The following is an 18661-nucleotide window of genomic DNA, read 5'->3' as shown; positions in this document are numbered from 1 at the left end:
ACGATAAAGTTTATCTTATTTTTAATTTCATATCAGAATTTCCCAATTTTTCTCGTTTACTTTGAAATACAATGTTAATAATATAGCTGTCATGTCAACTTTTGCTGACCAATTTCTGGAAAAAACTGTTATAAAATCTTCAACAAAAAAATAATTTGTTTAAAGAAGTTCGTAAAAAACGTATGGAATCGTTTAAAAAAAACTATTTGTAAAATACGTATTTTTACTTTCTTATCGGAGTATTAGTTAGTAAAAAAAACTACTTAACTACACAGTATCTTATCACATCACAAATAACATTTAAAAGCGAATAGGAGGAGGTATATTTTTAAACTTTAAATATAAATCCTCTCTATTCGTCAATATGTACTTAATTTCATTATGATTCTCAATTTAATTATTATAATTGTTATGTACATCGACGTAAAATATAACATGTTTAAAATGGTCATATCCGTAATTATAAAATATTTCTATGGATTATAATTATTTTTATTCATCTTTACAGATCTTTTGTAAGGTAAATTTATTTAAAATAATAAAATGATTTAAATACATCTATGTATAACACATTGTCTGAGTAATATACGAAGCAGCAATAAAAGTAAATATCAAACTCAAACTGAAAGAAGAAAAAAATCAGTCAACATTTTTTTTTCTCTAATTTGATTCAGACCAAGACAAAAAGTATTTAAATAAAAATATAATGAACCAAAAATATTTTATGGCGGGAAATATTTAAATTATCTTTATCCACAAATAATACGCGCACATTCTGAGTAACTTAAGCAACCATTAGTGTCATACTAAATCTAATGAGTACCCTTAGTGACCACGCATATCGACTCATGAATGTGTCAGTTTGTCTACTAAAATTAAAACTTAAATAAAAAGGTAAACGAACCATTCGGAGTCCGTTATATAGTATCTTATTCTAAGATAATGCATAAGCAGTGCTGGTTTACACTATACCCATAGACAAGATTTCTACGACGCCCTTGCATTCATTTAGTGGAGGAGGTTAAAAGTTATATCAGACTGTAATTCGCTGATATATGGTACCATTTTTTGCATCATAGCTCCTGTACTATGTTTGCGGTAATAATAGTCATTAAATCACATAATATCACAATCCATATTTCTATTTAATCCGTCCCTTGTGCGGTACGTACGCGTGGGCGGGTTCAGTATGCGTGGCGTGCCGACGGCCGCGCGCTAGCACGAGCAGGGCACCGCACAGCGCGGCAACTAGCGCACCGCACGTCGCCACCAACGCGGACAGCGCTGACGATCTGATGCAGGTCTGACCATCGGTGGATGCTGCAAATTACATAACCTCAGTCAAAACTTCTAATAATGACATACTAAGGACATAATATTTGTTGACTATGGCCTAGTCACCCCTAACTTAGGGTAGGCTCCGAACACCTAAGTGGGGACTTATAGTGAGCTGATAGTGATGATGTTTTGTTTATAGGGCAATAACTGTGGTTTAACCTTAGTAATAACATAAAGAATCCGTAATTTTAAGAAATAAACGTTTTGACTGTACAAAATTTAGTTTGAGGTAAAATTGTCGTAGGACATATTAAATTCAAATTTTAATACATAATTATGAAACTCCTAAAGTTAAATTTGCAATGACTGGCAAAATTAATATTCGTTCACTAAATTCTATTAATACCTGTGCTGGGAGCCATTTCAGCATCTTCCTCGTCCTCCTGCAGGACTCGCAATGACTGGAAAAGGGAGATATTTTCCGACAGCCGCGGTGCCGTCCCCTCTCGCCCTTCAACCCCCGCAACCTCTTCTCGTCCTGCGACCGAACGCCGGCGTACACTCTTCATGTTACGCCAATGGCACGGTTGCGACTAGACATGGGTGAAATGAATGTTAGTAAATGGGAAGTATGAAGTTGAAATTGTATAGAAAAGTATATGATATTATTAAATTGACAACGGTTGGAAAGTTTGTTGTACTTGTGATGTCAAATGTGACAAAATATCGAGAAAAAAATGACTAAAAATCTCTAACAAACAAAACAAAAAAAACAAAGAGAGTAGCTGAAACAAATGATAAAATGTTTGATGGTTAAATATTATGCAATACAAACTAATGTTAAACAACATAAACACAAGAAAAGCAGGTATATGGATAGACTGATTTGGGCCTTATGAAATGTAACTAACCGCGGGTTTTTGAGACCAAAATCTCTGTATAAAAAATCCGTTTCATTTCCTTTAACGAAACTCAGATAATACTATATTTTAACAGAGATTTTGCCTTCAGAAACCCACGGTTAGGTAAACTGTTACTCACTGGACACCGTCCGTGGCACATTCTGACGTCACATTCGATGTAGAGAGCTGGTGAGCCGGTAAAGCGGAATGTCTTCATGTAGGCGTACACCTGCGTCTCGTATACACCAGACTCAGACCATGAGCCACGGAAACGAGAAATTAGCTTCTCTTCAACTGGACATCTGGCAAACAAACGTACGCACAAAGTTAGTTCTACCGCTTTAAAATAGCAGACCAACCCAACTTCGACATGATTATAAAAATACATAGGTACATTTTTCTTTCGTCCTATATCAAAACAGAGATGACAATATATTTTAAACGGGGATTTTGAAAATTGAAACCGACGGTTAGGTACATTTTTCATGTCGTTAATAAATTAATGCAATCACAAAATCAAAGCTTAGTAAGATTTTTACAACTTAAAATAAGGATTAAATTTACCTGTAGCCTCTATACCACAATAACGTTTAAATGTAAAGTAAGTGTGAATAAGTTTAGCCGTGAATTAAAGTAGTGTATTAAACATTGTAGGTTATATCCAGGACAAAAAAGGTCACACAACTGACATAATAACACCTCCGTAAAGCAACAGTTATAAACAACGCTTCAAGGTAACGGTTAGAAAACTAAAGTCCCAGGTGTAAATCTTATCAGCTGTCTATTGTTGAATAAAGTAGAAATTCACAAGGTACAATGTAAGCATTGTAAATATTCATTACCACGTTACGTTGCGTTTTTGTCGCGATCTGTTCTGTGATAATGTCATTTTTGCACAAAAAATAAAATGATAGAAAATAGAACAAGAATAACAGTTCTAGAATTAATAATGTTTTATATTCTTGGTACTGTATTGTTAATTGTTTTCGAATCCTAACCAATTCGGTTATATAAACAGCAAAATTGAAGTCATTTGCTCCTATTTTTGGCAATTAAATTTTAGGGAATTTCAGGAAAATACTTCAATTAAAATCACAAGAAGACCAAATATTATCAAACTTATTATCAATATCAATTAAGATTGACTGAAGAAGACTCACCCTGATTCGTCTATCAGCTGTATCCGTTTGCCAGCGCCGTTATGAGCGAAGCAATCGTTCACTACAATATCAAATCCGTCTGAAAACCAAAATTAACCAATTATATGTCTCATATTCAAATATGTAATAATTTTACGTCTATTGCGATAATTTCATCAGGTTAATGTACATCCAACAAAACATTCTAGGTGGAAATAAAGTTTACCATGAAAATCATAAGATTTCACCAGAAATTTATTTATTTACAGATATATTATAACATCGAACAATAAAACATATTGATAGGCAAAAGGCAGCAGGCGACAAAAGAAAGAATAAAAAAATTTCGAAATTCGACTTCATATCTCAGTGTTTAATAGCTACGTGTATAAAAGGCTGTATAGTTTATCGTATAATTAATATAATAACCGTCAAGAAATTTACTGACCCACATTTTGAGTCATCGACTTTTGTCTAAAACTAAAAGATCAATGAACCTGAAAGTATTTGGCATCACATTGCACCAAGTCACGCAACTTGAGACTCCGTTACACCGCCCTTGCGTTACGGTCAAACTAATATTGCTCTTCTACGGCTTTTATGGGCGACTAAACTGTATCCAAAATTGTGAACAGTTTTGTGAATTTATACTATTAGAACCAGGTTCAAAAGTTCATATAGAAAGACAGAGAACATTTTACAGGAAATTTGAAATTAGGTGACTATTCCAAAAAGAAACGCATTCTTCCTTAAAATTTTATAACAAGAGTATTAATACCATCGACTGGAATGGTGTAGCTACACTTCCTCCTATATGAAGTAATTAAATAATCTACAGAAAGATCTAAAGGTATATAGTGTTCGGCTGCTTGATTGTGTTACATACCGTATGAACTGCGCATGTATATGAGTAGGGTCAGAGGGTCACCGACTCGTACAGGGCCGGCAATGCGCGCGCCGGTCGCGCTGTACCCTCCACGGATCTCCATGTAGCACTCCGGAGGCTGCAGCGTGAACACAACCGGATTGCCAGTCGCCACCCTACGCAAATATTATGATCAACTTACTAATATAATAAATGCGTATGTTTGTTTGCAAATTACTCTAATACATCTTTATGAAATTTGGCAATTACTAATCAAATTAGCTAATAGGCTAATTAAGTTTTTTTTTAATTCAACGCAGATGAACCAGGGCCATAGCCTCTCCTGACTTATTCACCCTATTAAAAGTTTAGCTTGTTAGTATAACAGTAAATGAACAGATTTCTTATCACTTACTCTACTTCTAGAAATGGGAATGTGACAGTCTTCCAGAAATCGTATCCGTACTCGCAGGTGACCTTGAAGTGCTCGTCCAGATCCTCCTCTATCAATGGATTGTATTGCACTGTGATTGTATTCCACATCAGGTTCTTCTGTAGTAAGATTAATCATATATTAACCGTCCTATCATTATTTTTTATTTAAATTAATAATAGCTTTTTATCGCTTAGTAACCACCTCTTTAGACTTCCAGACAACATCCAGACAAAATCCAAGTACGTATAGATTATTCCTAAGCTGGTCAAAATTTAAAAGCAATGTAACAAAGAAAATCATCGATAGATTAGTCAATTGTCTAGGAAAACATTAACGAAATGGTTTAGTTCATTTATTAAAAGCTAAACTTGTTTGACAAATACTTATGTGACACTGAAAACGATTAAATTCCTCTACAAGTACCTATTTTTATTAACAACATATGAATGAACTTACAGTGGGATGTTTCTTAGTGTCTTCGTGTTGACCGTTTCTCCCGAGAGTGCCGCAACGATTGAGTTGTATAAAAAACTCGTAGTATTCTCGTCCTGAACCATTGATATACATACAGTCCGGGTCGTAGGAATATCCTGTGGAAACAATAATGACTATTACTCTTGTAAAGTAAAATATTCTACTACCCTCTTTAAATTTGTCGTCTAATAGATAAAAAATTAAACTATTAAAAAAAACATAAATTCGCTTCCCAATTTCATTTATGGTTAAAAGTTATTAAGATCTTAATTATTTAAAATTAAAAAAAGGTAACATTTTTATGTAAGAATAAGAAAATAAAAAATAATCAAAATTATTACCAATATAGTTAAATACCAGTGTATAATTACTAACAATTAGTCAAAAGCGATGTCTAAAGATTACAAAACAATAAAAACATTCAACATTGTCTCAACAGATATCAAATATAATAAATTTCAATTAGTAATTACGTAATAAATAACGTTCCATACAATTACAATATTAGTCTCACGGTGAGACGTAATGTTATCTGCAAACGATAACAATCGTATTGTTTGCAAAACGCTGATATCAGGCGCAGGTGTCTCTTGTAAGAAGGATTTACTTCACGAAGGAACTCTAATAAAAACATACAAACCCAAATAAAACTAACATAATCATAGTACAGGCACGTCAGGAATAACAATACTATTCCGCCCGATGTGCCAATTTGAGCTACTAAATTAAGATGTTAAGGTTGTAAGTCGAGTGCACTGAATCACAGATTTCGAAGTGCTACTATGTTGAATGTACATTATTAAGTAATTTACCCAGTTCCCCAATGCGTTAACACAACGTCAATCTTTCTAACTGTTGCAGAGTACTGTAGTGCTAATTCACGCCGTTAACGGAAGGAGGCGTGGCAGTGCAGCAATTATAATATAACCTTTCACACCGGCTCTTTTCTAATTTATTACAATAGATTGCTTTGTTGTGTGATGTTCACAACAATGACTTAAAAGTTGGACATCTCTCTACCGTATGTTTAATTATACTTGAAACTTTTGAAATAAAAGCTTTTTATTTACTTTAATATAGGTTATTTATATCAAAAATGTCTAAAATATCTCCATTACCGCCATTTTCAAGTCGTTAAATACCTTAGTATTCAATTCTGATGTTAAATATGTTTTCTTTTTGGATTTCTTTTATATTATACGGTGGCTAACGAGGAAGCTGTCACCTGCATTTCACATCATTTACTCATAAGAAAAGTGTGGAAAAGGAAAGACTAAAATTAGGCATCCGGCACCACACTCATCAGTAAAAACATAGATTTCTTCCACTAGGCGTCTTTCTGCTATGTGGTGCTGTGCGAGCCGGCCAATTCGTGCCGCAGATGTTTTTACTGACTATATCACAGTTAAAATTAGAAGTAAATTATATAGTAAAGATATAATTACCTGCTGAATAAACAAGTCCGTTAAAGGATCCGTTGAAACCGACTTTGATCTTCATGAAGTCATCCTGACATTCCGCCTCGATATCTGCCAAACATACGTTCAGTTTAATTCGTTTATTTCCATAACGATCATTAAAAACTTCCGCTTATGTTACCAATTATGCGTGTACCTTACTTAATAAGGGATTAAATTTTTTTTCATTATACGAAGGCGACGTATAATTTGTTAAAATTTAATTTTAATACTTTGGTTATATTTTTATTTTATTCCTAACATTGCGTTGTGCAACTAACGGGACAGAGACGTTTATGTTGATAACATCAAATCCGTTTCTTCAACACTGGAGACACGCGTTAAATCAATGCGCTTGCAAACATGGCAGCTGAAGAGAATTCAAAATAGATATATAAACTACTTAAAAACACTAAGATTCCTAAAAATCCAAATTGATAATACATAAGCTATTCAGTCAGTTTCTTTAATCGAATCGAATCATTTTTTTCTGCGAGACCCTTGCTACATAATAATTGTGAAATATAACATACACTGCACTCGGCTTCCATTGGTGCGTTGTCGACGGTATTCTCGCTCCCAGGCTGGCGGCTCGCGCCACGCCACTTCGCTGGCCGGCGAGCGCGGCTTGATGCTCACTGGGATGTAGCTGTTCTTCTCAGATACAAACACCACCTAATTTACAACATAAATACTATAAATATTAAAACATTTGCGCAGCCCCTTTAAATAGCGAAGTCGAAGTTTTATGGTACAATTCCACTTGGATTAGATTAGAGATTAGAACACATTTATCTGCAGTTCCTCTGGTGTTGCAGATGTCTATGGGTGACGTTGATCACTTCGATGTTCTCGCCGCTCGTTTGCTCCATTCTCTTATATAAAAGAAAACACATCGTTGTTTCTTTTTATTGAAGTAAATACAAAATGATAATATAATTACAATGTCATAGTACGAGTAAACACAGCAGTGTTAAAACTATAATAAAAGTAAACATAAGTGTTTATGTCAACTGTGATGTTTGAGATGTTATGAAGTCTAAATATATCGGATATCTCTACCAATATGTTTTTTATGAGCTAGGTTGCAAATCAGCGACATCCGTAACGTCGTTTCAAAACAATGTTCAGAGCATTTGATTATCATCAGCTAACCTAACGACATCCTTCCGTCAACCCACAGACCATCACTCACAAAACGTTTTACACAAATTAATGTCACAACATTGACCCAAAATGTTTTCGAAAGTAAAACCGTTATACAAATACGTAAGCGAAATAAAATTTCCCCCGCAAATGCTAATGGCGACGACAATTGCATCTATTATCCAAAGAAAAATTCTAGTAAACAAATTGTCGAATTACCAAGAGTAATGCACCATTTCACAGTCACGACCCCTTCGAGGTTTTGCACAAAAAGTAATGGTTAATCGGTAAGTATGCCGGACGGGTCGCACGCCGCGGATAGCCAGCCTCAGCTGCGTTACTCGCGCCCGCTGCTGTCTAGCGACACGCATTAGCCAATTGGACCAACAATTTATTGTTTGGCGTCTACCGTCTATACCGCAGTGGATCTATACAATACGGATTAAAATGTGTTAATGAATTTTTGTTAACATAAACGAATTTCTTTTCATTTACAATAAAACATAGTAGCGTAGTGTAGTATTGAAGAATGCAGAATTTACAGCACATATTTACTATTTTCTAGGTAACACGGTCTGCAGATAGCATCCTCGGTTTCATTAGACAAAGTACTTATCTTACTCGCGATTAGTAAGAATCCTTGCTTGTATTTTTAATCTTAAGCACATTCATGCATTATTAGTTAGAATCTTTTGGCGGGAATGGAACGCTTTCGTTACCAAGTCAAGTGTTAGACTGATTAGTGAGGGGACATAAACACATTTTTATAAGTCTAGTGTTCCGCCAATACACCGGCACAGTGTCGGATTTTTTTCCTAACAGTCGTAACACAAATAAAAAATTGAAAGCTAGATGAACGAATAAAAAAAAAAGGTTGTAATTTTGTCAAGTGTACGTTGTATCAACGAACTGTAAGTTTAATTGAAAAGTAGATGTAATGGCAATTTCATGGGAAGGGCGTCGATGCGCGGGCGCAGGTTTATGTGGGGCAGACAATGTTCATGGTTAGCTGCAATGTGAGTCAGAGCACAGCTAGATCACAGAGTAGTTAGCACTCGACAGGTCAGATGCTATCACAAACGTCTCACTACATTCTCATCATCTAAAGTTGTATGTTAATTGTTACTCAAGGAAAGAACTTCGTTAAAATCTCGTTTCAATTCAACGCCGAAATTCAATAAACATAATTTATCACTTTTTCAGTTATTTCTTGAAAATTTATCTGAGAAAATTGAAGTGATATTGTAAAATAACGTTAATACGCGTTTTTTTTTACTCTGATGTTTAATCTATGATCAAATGAAAAATGACAAAATAATACCAAGCCTTGAACGGATATATATCAGGGTATTCCTATTAGATAGTGAGTCCTTCACTCTGTGCTGTGGTGTTATTGTATTTGTATGTGTGATTGCACAAACAGCGGCAGCCCTGCGGCCTCTCTTTGGACCACTACCCGTAACCAAGTTGAGAAATCAATGTACGCACCATGGTATCGAATATTTTTGTTTTCATTTATAAAAAGAACATAACACCTCTATCTATGGTACAGTCAGCGTCATATAGATCGTCACAGACAAGATATGCAAATATATAGGTACACCAAAAGTATTCAATTATATCGGTACAACAAAAGTCCTCAAAATAATAGATACATTCACCCTGCTCAAATACATCGGTACATACACAGCGTCAAATATATGAGTACATGCAAGATGCTCATAAATATCGTAGCAGCCACAGCGTCATAAGTAACGAAGCAGTCAAGGTGCGCAAAAATATCGGTACATTTGACAAAATTGAACTCTATCTCTATATACTTGTGATACAATTTGGAATAAACTACTTCTGTTACATTCATTTGACACTTTGCATCAAACCATTTTTCAAAATTCACTAAAAGTGTTCGACGCGGATGACAGATATTAGGTAGATAAGACCAACATCAAATTTAAGTTTGTCATCATATATGCTAGTTTGGTCTTGTGGCTTTACCGTTCGCCGCCGTTGGTACGTAAGGTCGGCGGTTCAAATCCCAAGCCACTATTTTTTTTTGATATTTAAACTTTTTAATTTTAATATCGAAGCACATGTAATTAAATTCTATCGCCGTAGTTATTAGGTACTTTTTGATATTGCCTTGGACTAATGAGTTTGACCGTTAAAGTACTTTTCTATTTCAAACAAAAATGAAGGAGATAAAGCGATGCTATTGGCATGTAATTTGTTTATTACTCATGTTTGTTAAACTTGTACCGGTAAAAATAACACTTTTACTTTTACCTTTTACTGATACTGATTATATTTAAGAAACAAAGGAAAAAAACTGAATGTCAATATCCAAACTACATCAAATTTTTGGTCGATTGCAATAAACATTCCAGTGTGCGTGGGCGCGCACACATATGTAGATAACACTTGTACGTATAGTTTCCGCGCGTACCATTCTTAAAACCCGCAAAGACAATCCACGCTCCGCCCACTCACTTCACCCGCGATGGTCTGACCTAATTGTTGTTAACTTTATTTAAATTTCTTTCTACCCGACAGCGGAAATTATAAAAAAAAATTGTCGAGCAAAATTTTACATTACCAAATTTTTACTGGTTATGAAAAAATAACCCCGTGATTGATAAAATGAAAAAAAAGTAGCCTGAGATTCGAACCGGTAAACTTACATATTACGGCAAACATACTAGAATACTGCGCCAATCATATATATTGTGACAAGGCAAAAGTTTTTTATTAGTTAATACGTATCTGTCATATTCGGCGTGACAAACTTTTATATTTAATCGTTATGACAGGAGAAGAAAAATATTGGGTTTCCCAGTAAGTTCGTGCCGCTTTACAAGGAAAATTGAAACCCTGTTCTCTTAAATTTTTGGAAATGTTTTTAAATGATATTGGTACGACTCTATACCTAAAACGTCTTTTATTATTGGATAAAATTTTAAAAATTAGTTTTTATCTCAACCAATGAAATGAAATTATTCAAAATTTAGAAATTTTTGTGACGTTTGATAATGGTGGAAATCCGAAAATGAATCCACTTCAGCTACAGTCTATTGTAAGCTTTATATCGAAAATCAGAACGAACTTTCCGGACAACCTATAATGTTAATACAAAGTGTCAAATGAATGTAACAGAAGTAGTTTATTCCAAATTGTATCACAAGTATATAGAGATAGAGTTCAATTTTGTCAAATGTACCGATATTTTTGCGCACCTTGACTGCTTCGTTACTTATGACGCTGTGGCTGCTACGATATTTATGAGCATCTTGCATGTACTCATATATTTGACGCTGTGTATGTACCGATGTATTTGAGCATGGTGAATGTATCTATTATTTTGAGGACTTTTGTTGTACCGATATAATTGAATACTTTTGGTGTACCTATATATTTGCATATCTTGTCTGTGACGATATATATGACGCTGACTGTACATGGGAATATATATAATTTAAAACATAAGAAATCGAGGCGAATGAACGTTCACCTTCTCCATCTAAGGTGATGGGTTTCCAGTATGAACATATCGACATATGTATAACGGCTCAACACTAAATATCAAAATCAGTATACAAATATTTTTATCATCAAAATCAATTAACATTATGATTAATGGCCAGTCCGTTGCAGAGATTCATAGGGTTTCACTGTCCGTATTATGTAACGACCTTGAGGGAAATAAACAATGCATGTCCATCTACTGTTCTAGCAATATGACGTTTTAATAAGAAACTGATTGTGTTTACAGAAGATACTAGGAATCAAAAATATTACAATTATTGCGTACCGACTTATCCGCGCACTAAGTTTGATTGCAACTTTTAATAATATGTTATATAAGTTTAATATAAATTCAAAAACTTACTGGATCTTGTTCACTGCCGTCTGATTTAAGAGCTTCTCTCGTCTCGTTCTGTAAAAATATACACACATTTATTATCTAACATACTGAATAAGCAAACCAATGATCTATGCATGTTTGTAAAAACTAGATACGTAAATTGTTACCATAAAATCTGTAATAAATAAGTTGTTACATGTTTTGTTCTTCCACGAGATAGATAAATGAGATGGCACGTAGAGTAATAAGTATTCGTTATATATTCTGTACCTTTATTGACGAGGTGACAGCTATCCCGGAGGGATCATCTCCCGAACCCTCGTGCAGCTCCGCCGACGCCGACACGAGGTGTACCTCGGTTGACGCCTCAGATGACTCCGATGACCCCTCTGCATAGGGCGAGGTATTGATTTGCTGTTGCACAAAAAAATATATAATACCTAGACGAATATCGCTAGGGGATATACCTAAAAGAATCAAATGGATTGCATTACAGGTATCATGATCAAGGAAGGAATGATGTCTATGACAGATTGATTAAGATGAGAAACTGTCGCGTCAACCCCATATAGAGTAATAAAGACAAGGGGATGCCGTATACTTCCAAAAATAACTAAAATAACAAGATAAATCTACAACAGTGTCCAGGGTATAAAATAATGTTTTATTCGTAAAATAAAGTGAAAACTGGCAAATAAAATATACTCACTCTTATAAAATGAAGCACGCAGCAGGTTAGAATTAATCTGTAACAAAATTACTTCAATATTAACAACAAAGTTACAAGTTTAAAGTACACACAGATATAGAGAAAATTTCATAAAATAAATTCAATTTTTTTTTCACACTAAAATAATATGAAGATAAGTATATTCAATAAAGTTTTATAAGAAAATAATCGTGATTTCGAACCCTATATAACGTATTATTTAATCGAAATCAGAGCTACTATGAGAGGTCAAAATACACGGCGTCGTAATAACAGGGCGGGAAATTGAGCTGGAGAAACAATAATCTAATCAATAACAACGTAACATCGAATCAATGAAATTTATTTGATATGCAGTAGCTGGTATACAATCTAATTCAATTTTGTATTCTCCTCTATTGTGTATCATTACTGATTTTATAAATATAGAAAATACTATGCAAAAAAACCATATTTTAATATGATTTGTGTAGAGGCAAGGGGATAAACTATCTATTACACAAAGAAGCACCACTTACAATTTTCAAATTTGATTTCTTTCAATTGAATAAAAACTTCAATGTATTATTAAACAGGGTAAATATTTTTCAATTCTTAAACCATATAATTTAGATACAATCAAATTGTAATTTAATTTTTCTATTTTATTATGAAGTCAATGAACTTTTACCGCAGTCGTAGTCTTCGTGTCCTTTGCACGGATAATTCAGTAATCGTAATGAAATTAGCAAATTATTACGGTACGATAGGTAAATGAACTAATCGATACAAAGATACTATTATAATATTGTTATATTTGCATTCTTTTTTTAAATAATTACCTTTTGTAATTTGCTGATAGATGACATCATTAAGAAAGGTGACACAGAAGTGTCGGAAGATAGATTGATCTGGAGGACTAAAACTGTTGCGCTTACCTTACGTGTGGGTATAAGGGCTGGCAAGTTATGGTGATTTTATACAATTTTCATAATATCTTTTTTACGACGTTGGTATTATTTTAAAAACATTTTAAAAACAATTTAAAAATATTTAAAAAATTAAATGTTGTAGTAAACTTACAGCTAGACAATCTTGGCAAATCTTTAGGTAAATTTAAAATCGGCATCGAATCGTGATCGAGTTCGGAATAAATTGATCCGTTACTCGTCGATCTGCAAATTCAGTGATTGATATCGCGTAATTTTCAATTCGTAACAACTGCGGTGTTCGTCTATTGCTATTAAATAAAATAAAAATAAAAAAAAAACAAGGATAACATTGAAATTATGATTTCAACTTCAAAACTTCAAGTCGTCTTTCAACTTGACCAAATAAATTATGCCGAAAGTAAGGAAAAGAGTGTAGTCGCAATCACAGTGGAAATGGGAAAGGAGAAGGAAGGATTTTATTGTATTTTAAAAAACAATGAAGTTTTAGTAGAGGCTATCTTTCCAAAACTTCATGATGGCAAGTGTATCATTGTAATGAAAAGCTTAGGTTTTAGGACTCTGTTATTACAAGAATTCGGAATTAATAGTGTGTTTAAACTCTGAGAAAGATAAATACGTTACAACGAGAAGAAAATAAAGAGTTTCTGTCGCATACGTTTGGTCGTCAGTACATTTTTTGATGACATTGAATGATATCGGAGGAAACAGAGCGCGACTGAATAAACTGTAGTGACTTCACGCCAAGTAAAATGTTTATTTAAGAAAAATGTTTTAGTTTATTAATTTTAAATTTGTTGAACAATACTTTTTTTAACCATAATTTGTGATTAAATAGGAGAGAATTAAAACAGTTTAGACTGAGGTACATAATTATACTATCTATTTATATATAAAGTAAACTTTTAATTATTGAACTCACACCATGATTTACACATGTATGAAATGGTATATAAAACCAACCAACATCTTATGTCTTTAAGCAGTACACAATAATTAAAGTCAGGTACTACTATGGTGATAAAGATTATCAGCTTAGTATTTTACTTTCCGCTTTCAGGCAGTCTTTATCTTAAATATCAAGTTACCAATAATAACATATTTATACTTTCGATATTCTAAATATATCAAAACTCGCCTAAATTGTACCGTAAAAAACTAACAATAAAATATCTAACGGTGACATTGTAGCGCGCGCCCGTTTAAGTCTTTTGTTCTACGTAGATTACGCGACGCCGCGACGCACCACCGGCGGACCACTGCGCATCGCTGCCTTTGTTCGACACTTAAAAAAGTTGTGTCTTAGTACATTTATTTTGTCTATTCATCGGCATTTCGGTGTTTATAGAACAACCGCGTAAAATATGTGGTCAATTGAACAAAGAAATTTTGTGAAAACGGTAGGTGGATTTTGTCTCATTTTGGATTTTGGCTCAAGGGTCAAGCACTTGACTTGTAATTTGCAGGTCATGGGTTCGAGTCCCGCCATTTACCAATGTGTTTTTCGATTTCCGATTTACATATGTACATTTATTCGACTTTTTACGGTGAAGGAAAACATCGTGATGCATCCTGCACATATCTGAGAAGAAATTCGAAGATATTTGTGAAGTCAACCAACCCGTACTTGGCCAGCGTGGATGACTATGGCCTAGTCACCCCTAGGCTCCGAGCCCCTCGGTGGGGACGTATTGTGAGCTGACGATGATGATGCACATTTCTGTGTCTGTGTCTCTCAACGAAATTCAATAATATGTGTGATGTTGACTAATCGGTACCGGCCCTAGTCACTGATTTAAGGAGGCTAGGCCCATGTTTAGAATTATTTGCACTCATCTGATTGACTAGAGATAAGACATACTGAAATAGTTGTTATAAGAATCTTAATGTTCCTAGTGCTATGGTGCTGTAGCAGACTTGGGACATTGCAGTTGGGTGTCCCGTGGGAACTGGTTGCGCCGGCGCCGCGGATCGTTATGGTTATCACTTTTTTGTTTATCGTTCCGCCGCAAAGATTGCTGCATAATTAGTCTATTCTACCAAACGGCATTTTATTGGTAATTGGAGTATAACAGAAGACTAAAAAATAATGACTTAAAACTTTTTTTGGTAGATAATAAAGATTATTCCCATGACAGACAAGACGTGACAGTTTTGTTTACTTTTATTATAATACAAAGTTTGGTGACATCTATAGGTTTTAGTTTGTCCGTGTCAAAAGCTCTTTTTAATAATATCAGTAGCTTTTTTCAAAAGTATACTAAGTTTCGACTGCCGAAACATATACATAACATTTACTAAACATATAAAAATAGATGTTTAAGTATTGAAAACCTACAATAAAGATTGAAGAAATCAAAACAAAATTAATAACATAATAGAAGTTTAAAATAAAAAAAAACATAGGGAATGTTTTAGATAATATACAGGACTCGAAATTAACTACATATAGACATCATGAAACTGTAGATATGAGTAAAAAGCAGTTCGTAGAGCGGCCTCGCAGTATCCGGCGCGTCTTCATTCCCTCCGTCTCCGACCTTAATGTTACTTCCTAATGCATGGAACTAACAAGGATGTTCATTTTAATAATTACATGAACTGACGCAATATTTTTCTTATCAACTTTATCTATCTTATTATTAAAATGAGCAATTTTATAAATAGTTGCGAAGCCTTTTAAGCATATCTAAGAACATACTATACCAAAGAAAAAAATGAAGATGAAGAAAAAATGAAATTGTATACAATTATTTTACAGCCCTATCTTGTAATGCTTTTTAGAAATTCTAGTACCGCGAAATAACCTAAAAATATATTGAAATGACCCCATAACATTTCGCGAACACTTTTCCAAAAATAATCTTACTAATATTACAAATGCGAAAGTTTGGATGCATGGATATTTGTTGGGTATCTCCGGAACGACTCAACGGATCTTAATAAAATTTGGCACAGATGCAGAACATAGTTTGGAAGAACACATATTTTCTTTAATTTCACACGGACGGAGCAACGGACGACCGCTAGATTTATAAAAATTATCGACATAAGCAGTTCAGGTAATTAAAATTAAAGTCTAAAAATCACGTAGGTACCTTTAAATCGATCGACAATTATATAATGACATGGTCACGTGCAGAGATTCGCGTCGTTCTCACGGATTAAGATGATCTTGGAAATTCTTTGTTATTTGATTTGGTCTCTTAATGAAGTTAAGTATACACGGTTGCCTTTTCCGAATACCAATTATCTGTACACGTATTAAGAGATATTGTTAAATGAGACAACATCTTTCATAATAACAAAAATACCATCCTTCGCACATGGTAAAAAACACAACCAAGTGGATCTCTTCTTCACTACAGAGGATTCACTAATAAATGGATAGTTTAGAGAAGTTTATATTACTTTTATAGCTACATATTTTGCTTCTGAAATTTCACTCCCGATTTTTTTAACGCATCTATATAAGCTTTAAAAATTCTCAGGCAAAAGTAATTAGCAATTATTACATGAGGCAAACTAATGATTGAGTTTCTATTTTGGTAACATCTAAAGAAATGATTGAAGGCGACGCGATCTTTACTCTAATGAATGGCTTAATTAGAATTGAATGCAGCGAAAAACTAGTATCTTAAAAACCAATAGAACGAGTGTTGACTTATTATGATGTTAAAATAAATACAACAAATTGGATTCAGATAACTTGTCCACATTTGTAGAAATATCGCAAATATAATAACTTTGAACAATTTGATAATTCTTACTAATATTTTAAACACGAGAGTTAAGATGGATGGATGGATGGATATTTGTTAGAACGGCTGAACCGATCTTGATTAAATTAGGCACAGATGTAAAACAGCCTTGGCCTAATTTACATTTTATTTAGAACACATAAACTTCTTATTCAGATTTTTTTAATTCCGCGCGAGCGTCGCGGGTGACAACCAGTACTAATATATAGCTTTCTCTGTTTTGATATGTTGATTTTACTATGATTTTTTGCGAATTAATTAGCACTTATAAATTTTTTTTTTATATTTTTCAAACATGCGTCCCTTACATCCAAGAAATCAAAGATTTAATATTTCTCGACTTAATCTTTGCTTGTAAGGCAAAAAATAAACTTCTGAATCCTTCGTAAAATAATAAGAAATATATTTTTTCGTGCCTTGAGAACAAATAAATACTTCTTTAAACCATTACAATATCATGTATAAAATGGTTCCGTACAACTTATAAAATTGTATTAATCAAGGTCATATATTTATTACGTTATTTACCATTGACATACAAATAAATCACCATAGAAAATACAAAGTACCAGAACAAAAGTTGTCTTCGATATTCAAATCTATTTTATTTGTTGAGAGATCAATAACAATTGACTGCGTTTATTCTACCGAAGCGTAGCGGGGTCATAGAACTAGTACAGACCATTTAACTTTAGTAATTTACACCTAGAAAGAATAAGGATGGACTTTAAACATTAACTATATATAAAAATCAATTACTGTTCATTAGTCTCGCTAAAACTCGAGAACGGCTGAACGGATTTATCTTATCTTGGTAATGAAATGTTCGTGGAGATCTAGGGAAGGTTTAAAAAGTGAGAAAAATTCAAATAATTGCCGGGAAAATCCTCAAGTAACCTTTTTTTATTCCCACGCGGACGGATGGCGACAGCTAGTTTTATATAAAAAGCGTTTGACCACAATGACAAATAAATAAGAAGTGTTAATTATTAAGAATTGAACCTAAGAATCCGTTCCGTGACAGATATGGACACTAATCACTGGTCCACAAGATCCACTTTTTCGTTTCTTAACTATCTCGAAAAATGACTATTTATTTCTATGACTATCTATCGCCCGCGACTGCGTCCGCGCGGAAGAAAAAATAAACTTAATCAGTAGCCTATGTGTTCTGCCAGTCTATGCTCTAGGTCTATGCCAAATTCAATCGAGATCCATGCAGCTGTTCTGGAGATACTTTGTAGCAAATATCCATCCATCTTAATATTTGCATTCATAATATTAGTAAGAAGTAACATTTGAAGGTTTGATTCAATTATTATGATTACTAATTAAACTAAGATATAATTAGATTATGACATATTACATCATTCTATTAGTTTTTGTCGTTCAAATAATTGTATGTTCAATATGTTCCTGCACCTACTATGAATTAAATTTTAAAAACAAATGAAAGGTAAAAAGATACAACCGTTTAGTTTTAAGTACGAAAAATATTTCCACACTCTACTTACCTCGTATTTAGTACCATTTTTCACTAACAGATGCACTGGACGACACTTCCGACAACTGTCATTTAATGCACTACACAATGGAAATGCCCCTTTAATATTTTAAGATACACTTTATTTATAAACTTAGTTAAAAGGTCAATTATTTTACGAGGTATTTTAGTAGACGCGAATAAACGCGCGTCGCCTTTGACG

At 33.6% G+C, this 18661-nt stretch overlaps 1 protein-coding gene across 1 annotated transcript; it reads right to left on the bottom strand.

The window, feature by feature from the left end:
• Positions 1-1085: 1085 nt before the first annotated feature.
• Positions 1086-18578, bottom strand: LOC106121646 (uncharacterized). Its single transcript, XM_013317362.1, has 13 exons — positions 18470-18578; positions 12266-12302; positions 11827-11970; positions 11581-11628; positions 7085-7226; positions 6540-6623; positions 5077-5210; positions 4600-4736; positions 4206-4360; positions 3341-3419; positions 2320-2482; positions 1685-1871; positions 1086-1320 (listed from the first exon to the last, which is right to left on the bottom strand). Exons 1-13 carry the CDS (start codon positions 18484-18486, stop codon positions 1142-1144), a joined length of 1506 nt encoding a protein of 501 aa, XP_013172816.1. The 5' UTR covers positions 18487-18578; the 3' UTR covers positions 1086-1141.
• Between the last annotated feature and the right edge of the window lie 83 nt (positions 18579-18661).

Source organism: Papilio xuthus, unplaced genomic scaffold (assembly GCF_000836235.2).
Source record: "Papilio xuthus unplaced genomic scaffold, Pxut_1.1 DF826938.1, whole genome shotgun sequence".
Taxonomy (NCBI): domain Eukaryota; kingdom Metazoa; phylum Arthropoda; class Insecta; order Lepidoptera; family Papilionidae; genus Papilio; species Papilio xuthus.
Note: the sequence above shows the minus strand (reverse complement) of the source record. Positions and strands in the feature narration are given on the sequence as shown.

Coding starts and splice junctions, on each gene's coding strand:
- LOC106121646 (XM_013317362.1), bottom strand. Junction 5,211..6,539: donor CGGACTTGTTTATTCAGCAG/GTAATTATATCT, acceptor TTGTTTCCACAG/GATATTCCTACGACCCGGAC. Junction 2,483..3,340: donor CAGCTGATAGACGAATCAGG/GTGAGTCTTCTT, acceptor TTTGTTTGCCAG/ATGTCCAGTTGAAGAGAAGC.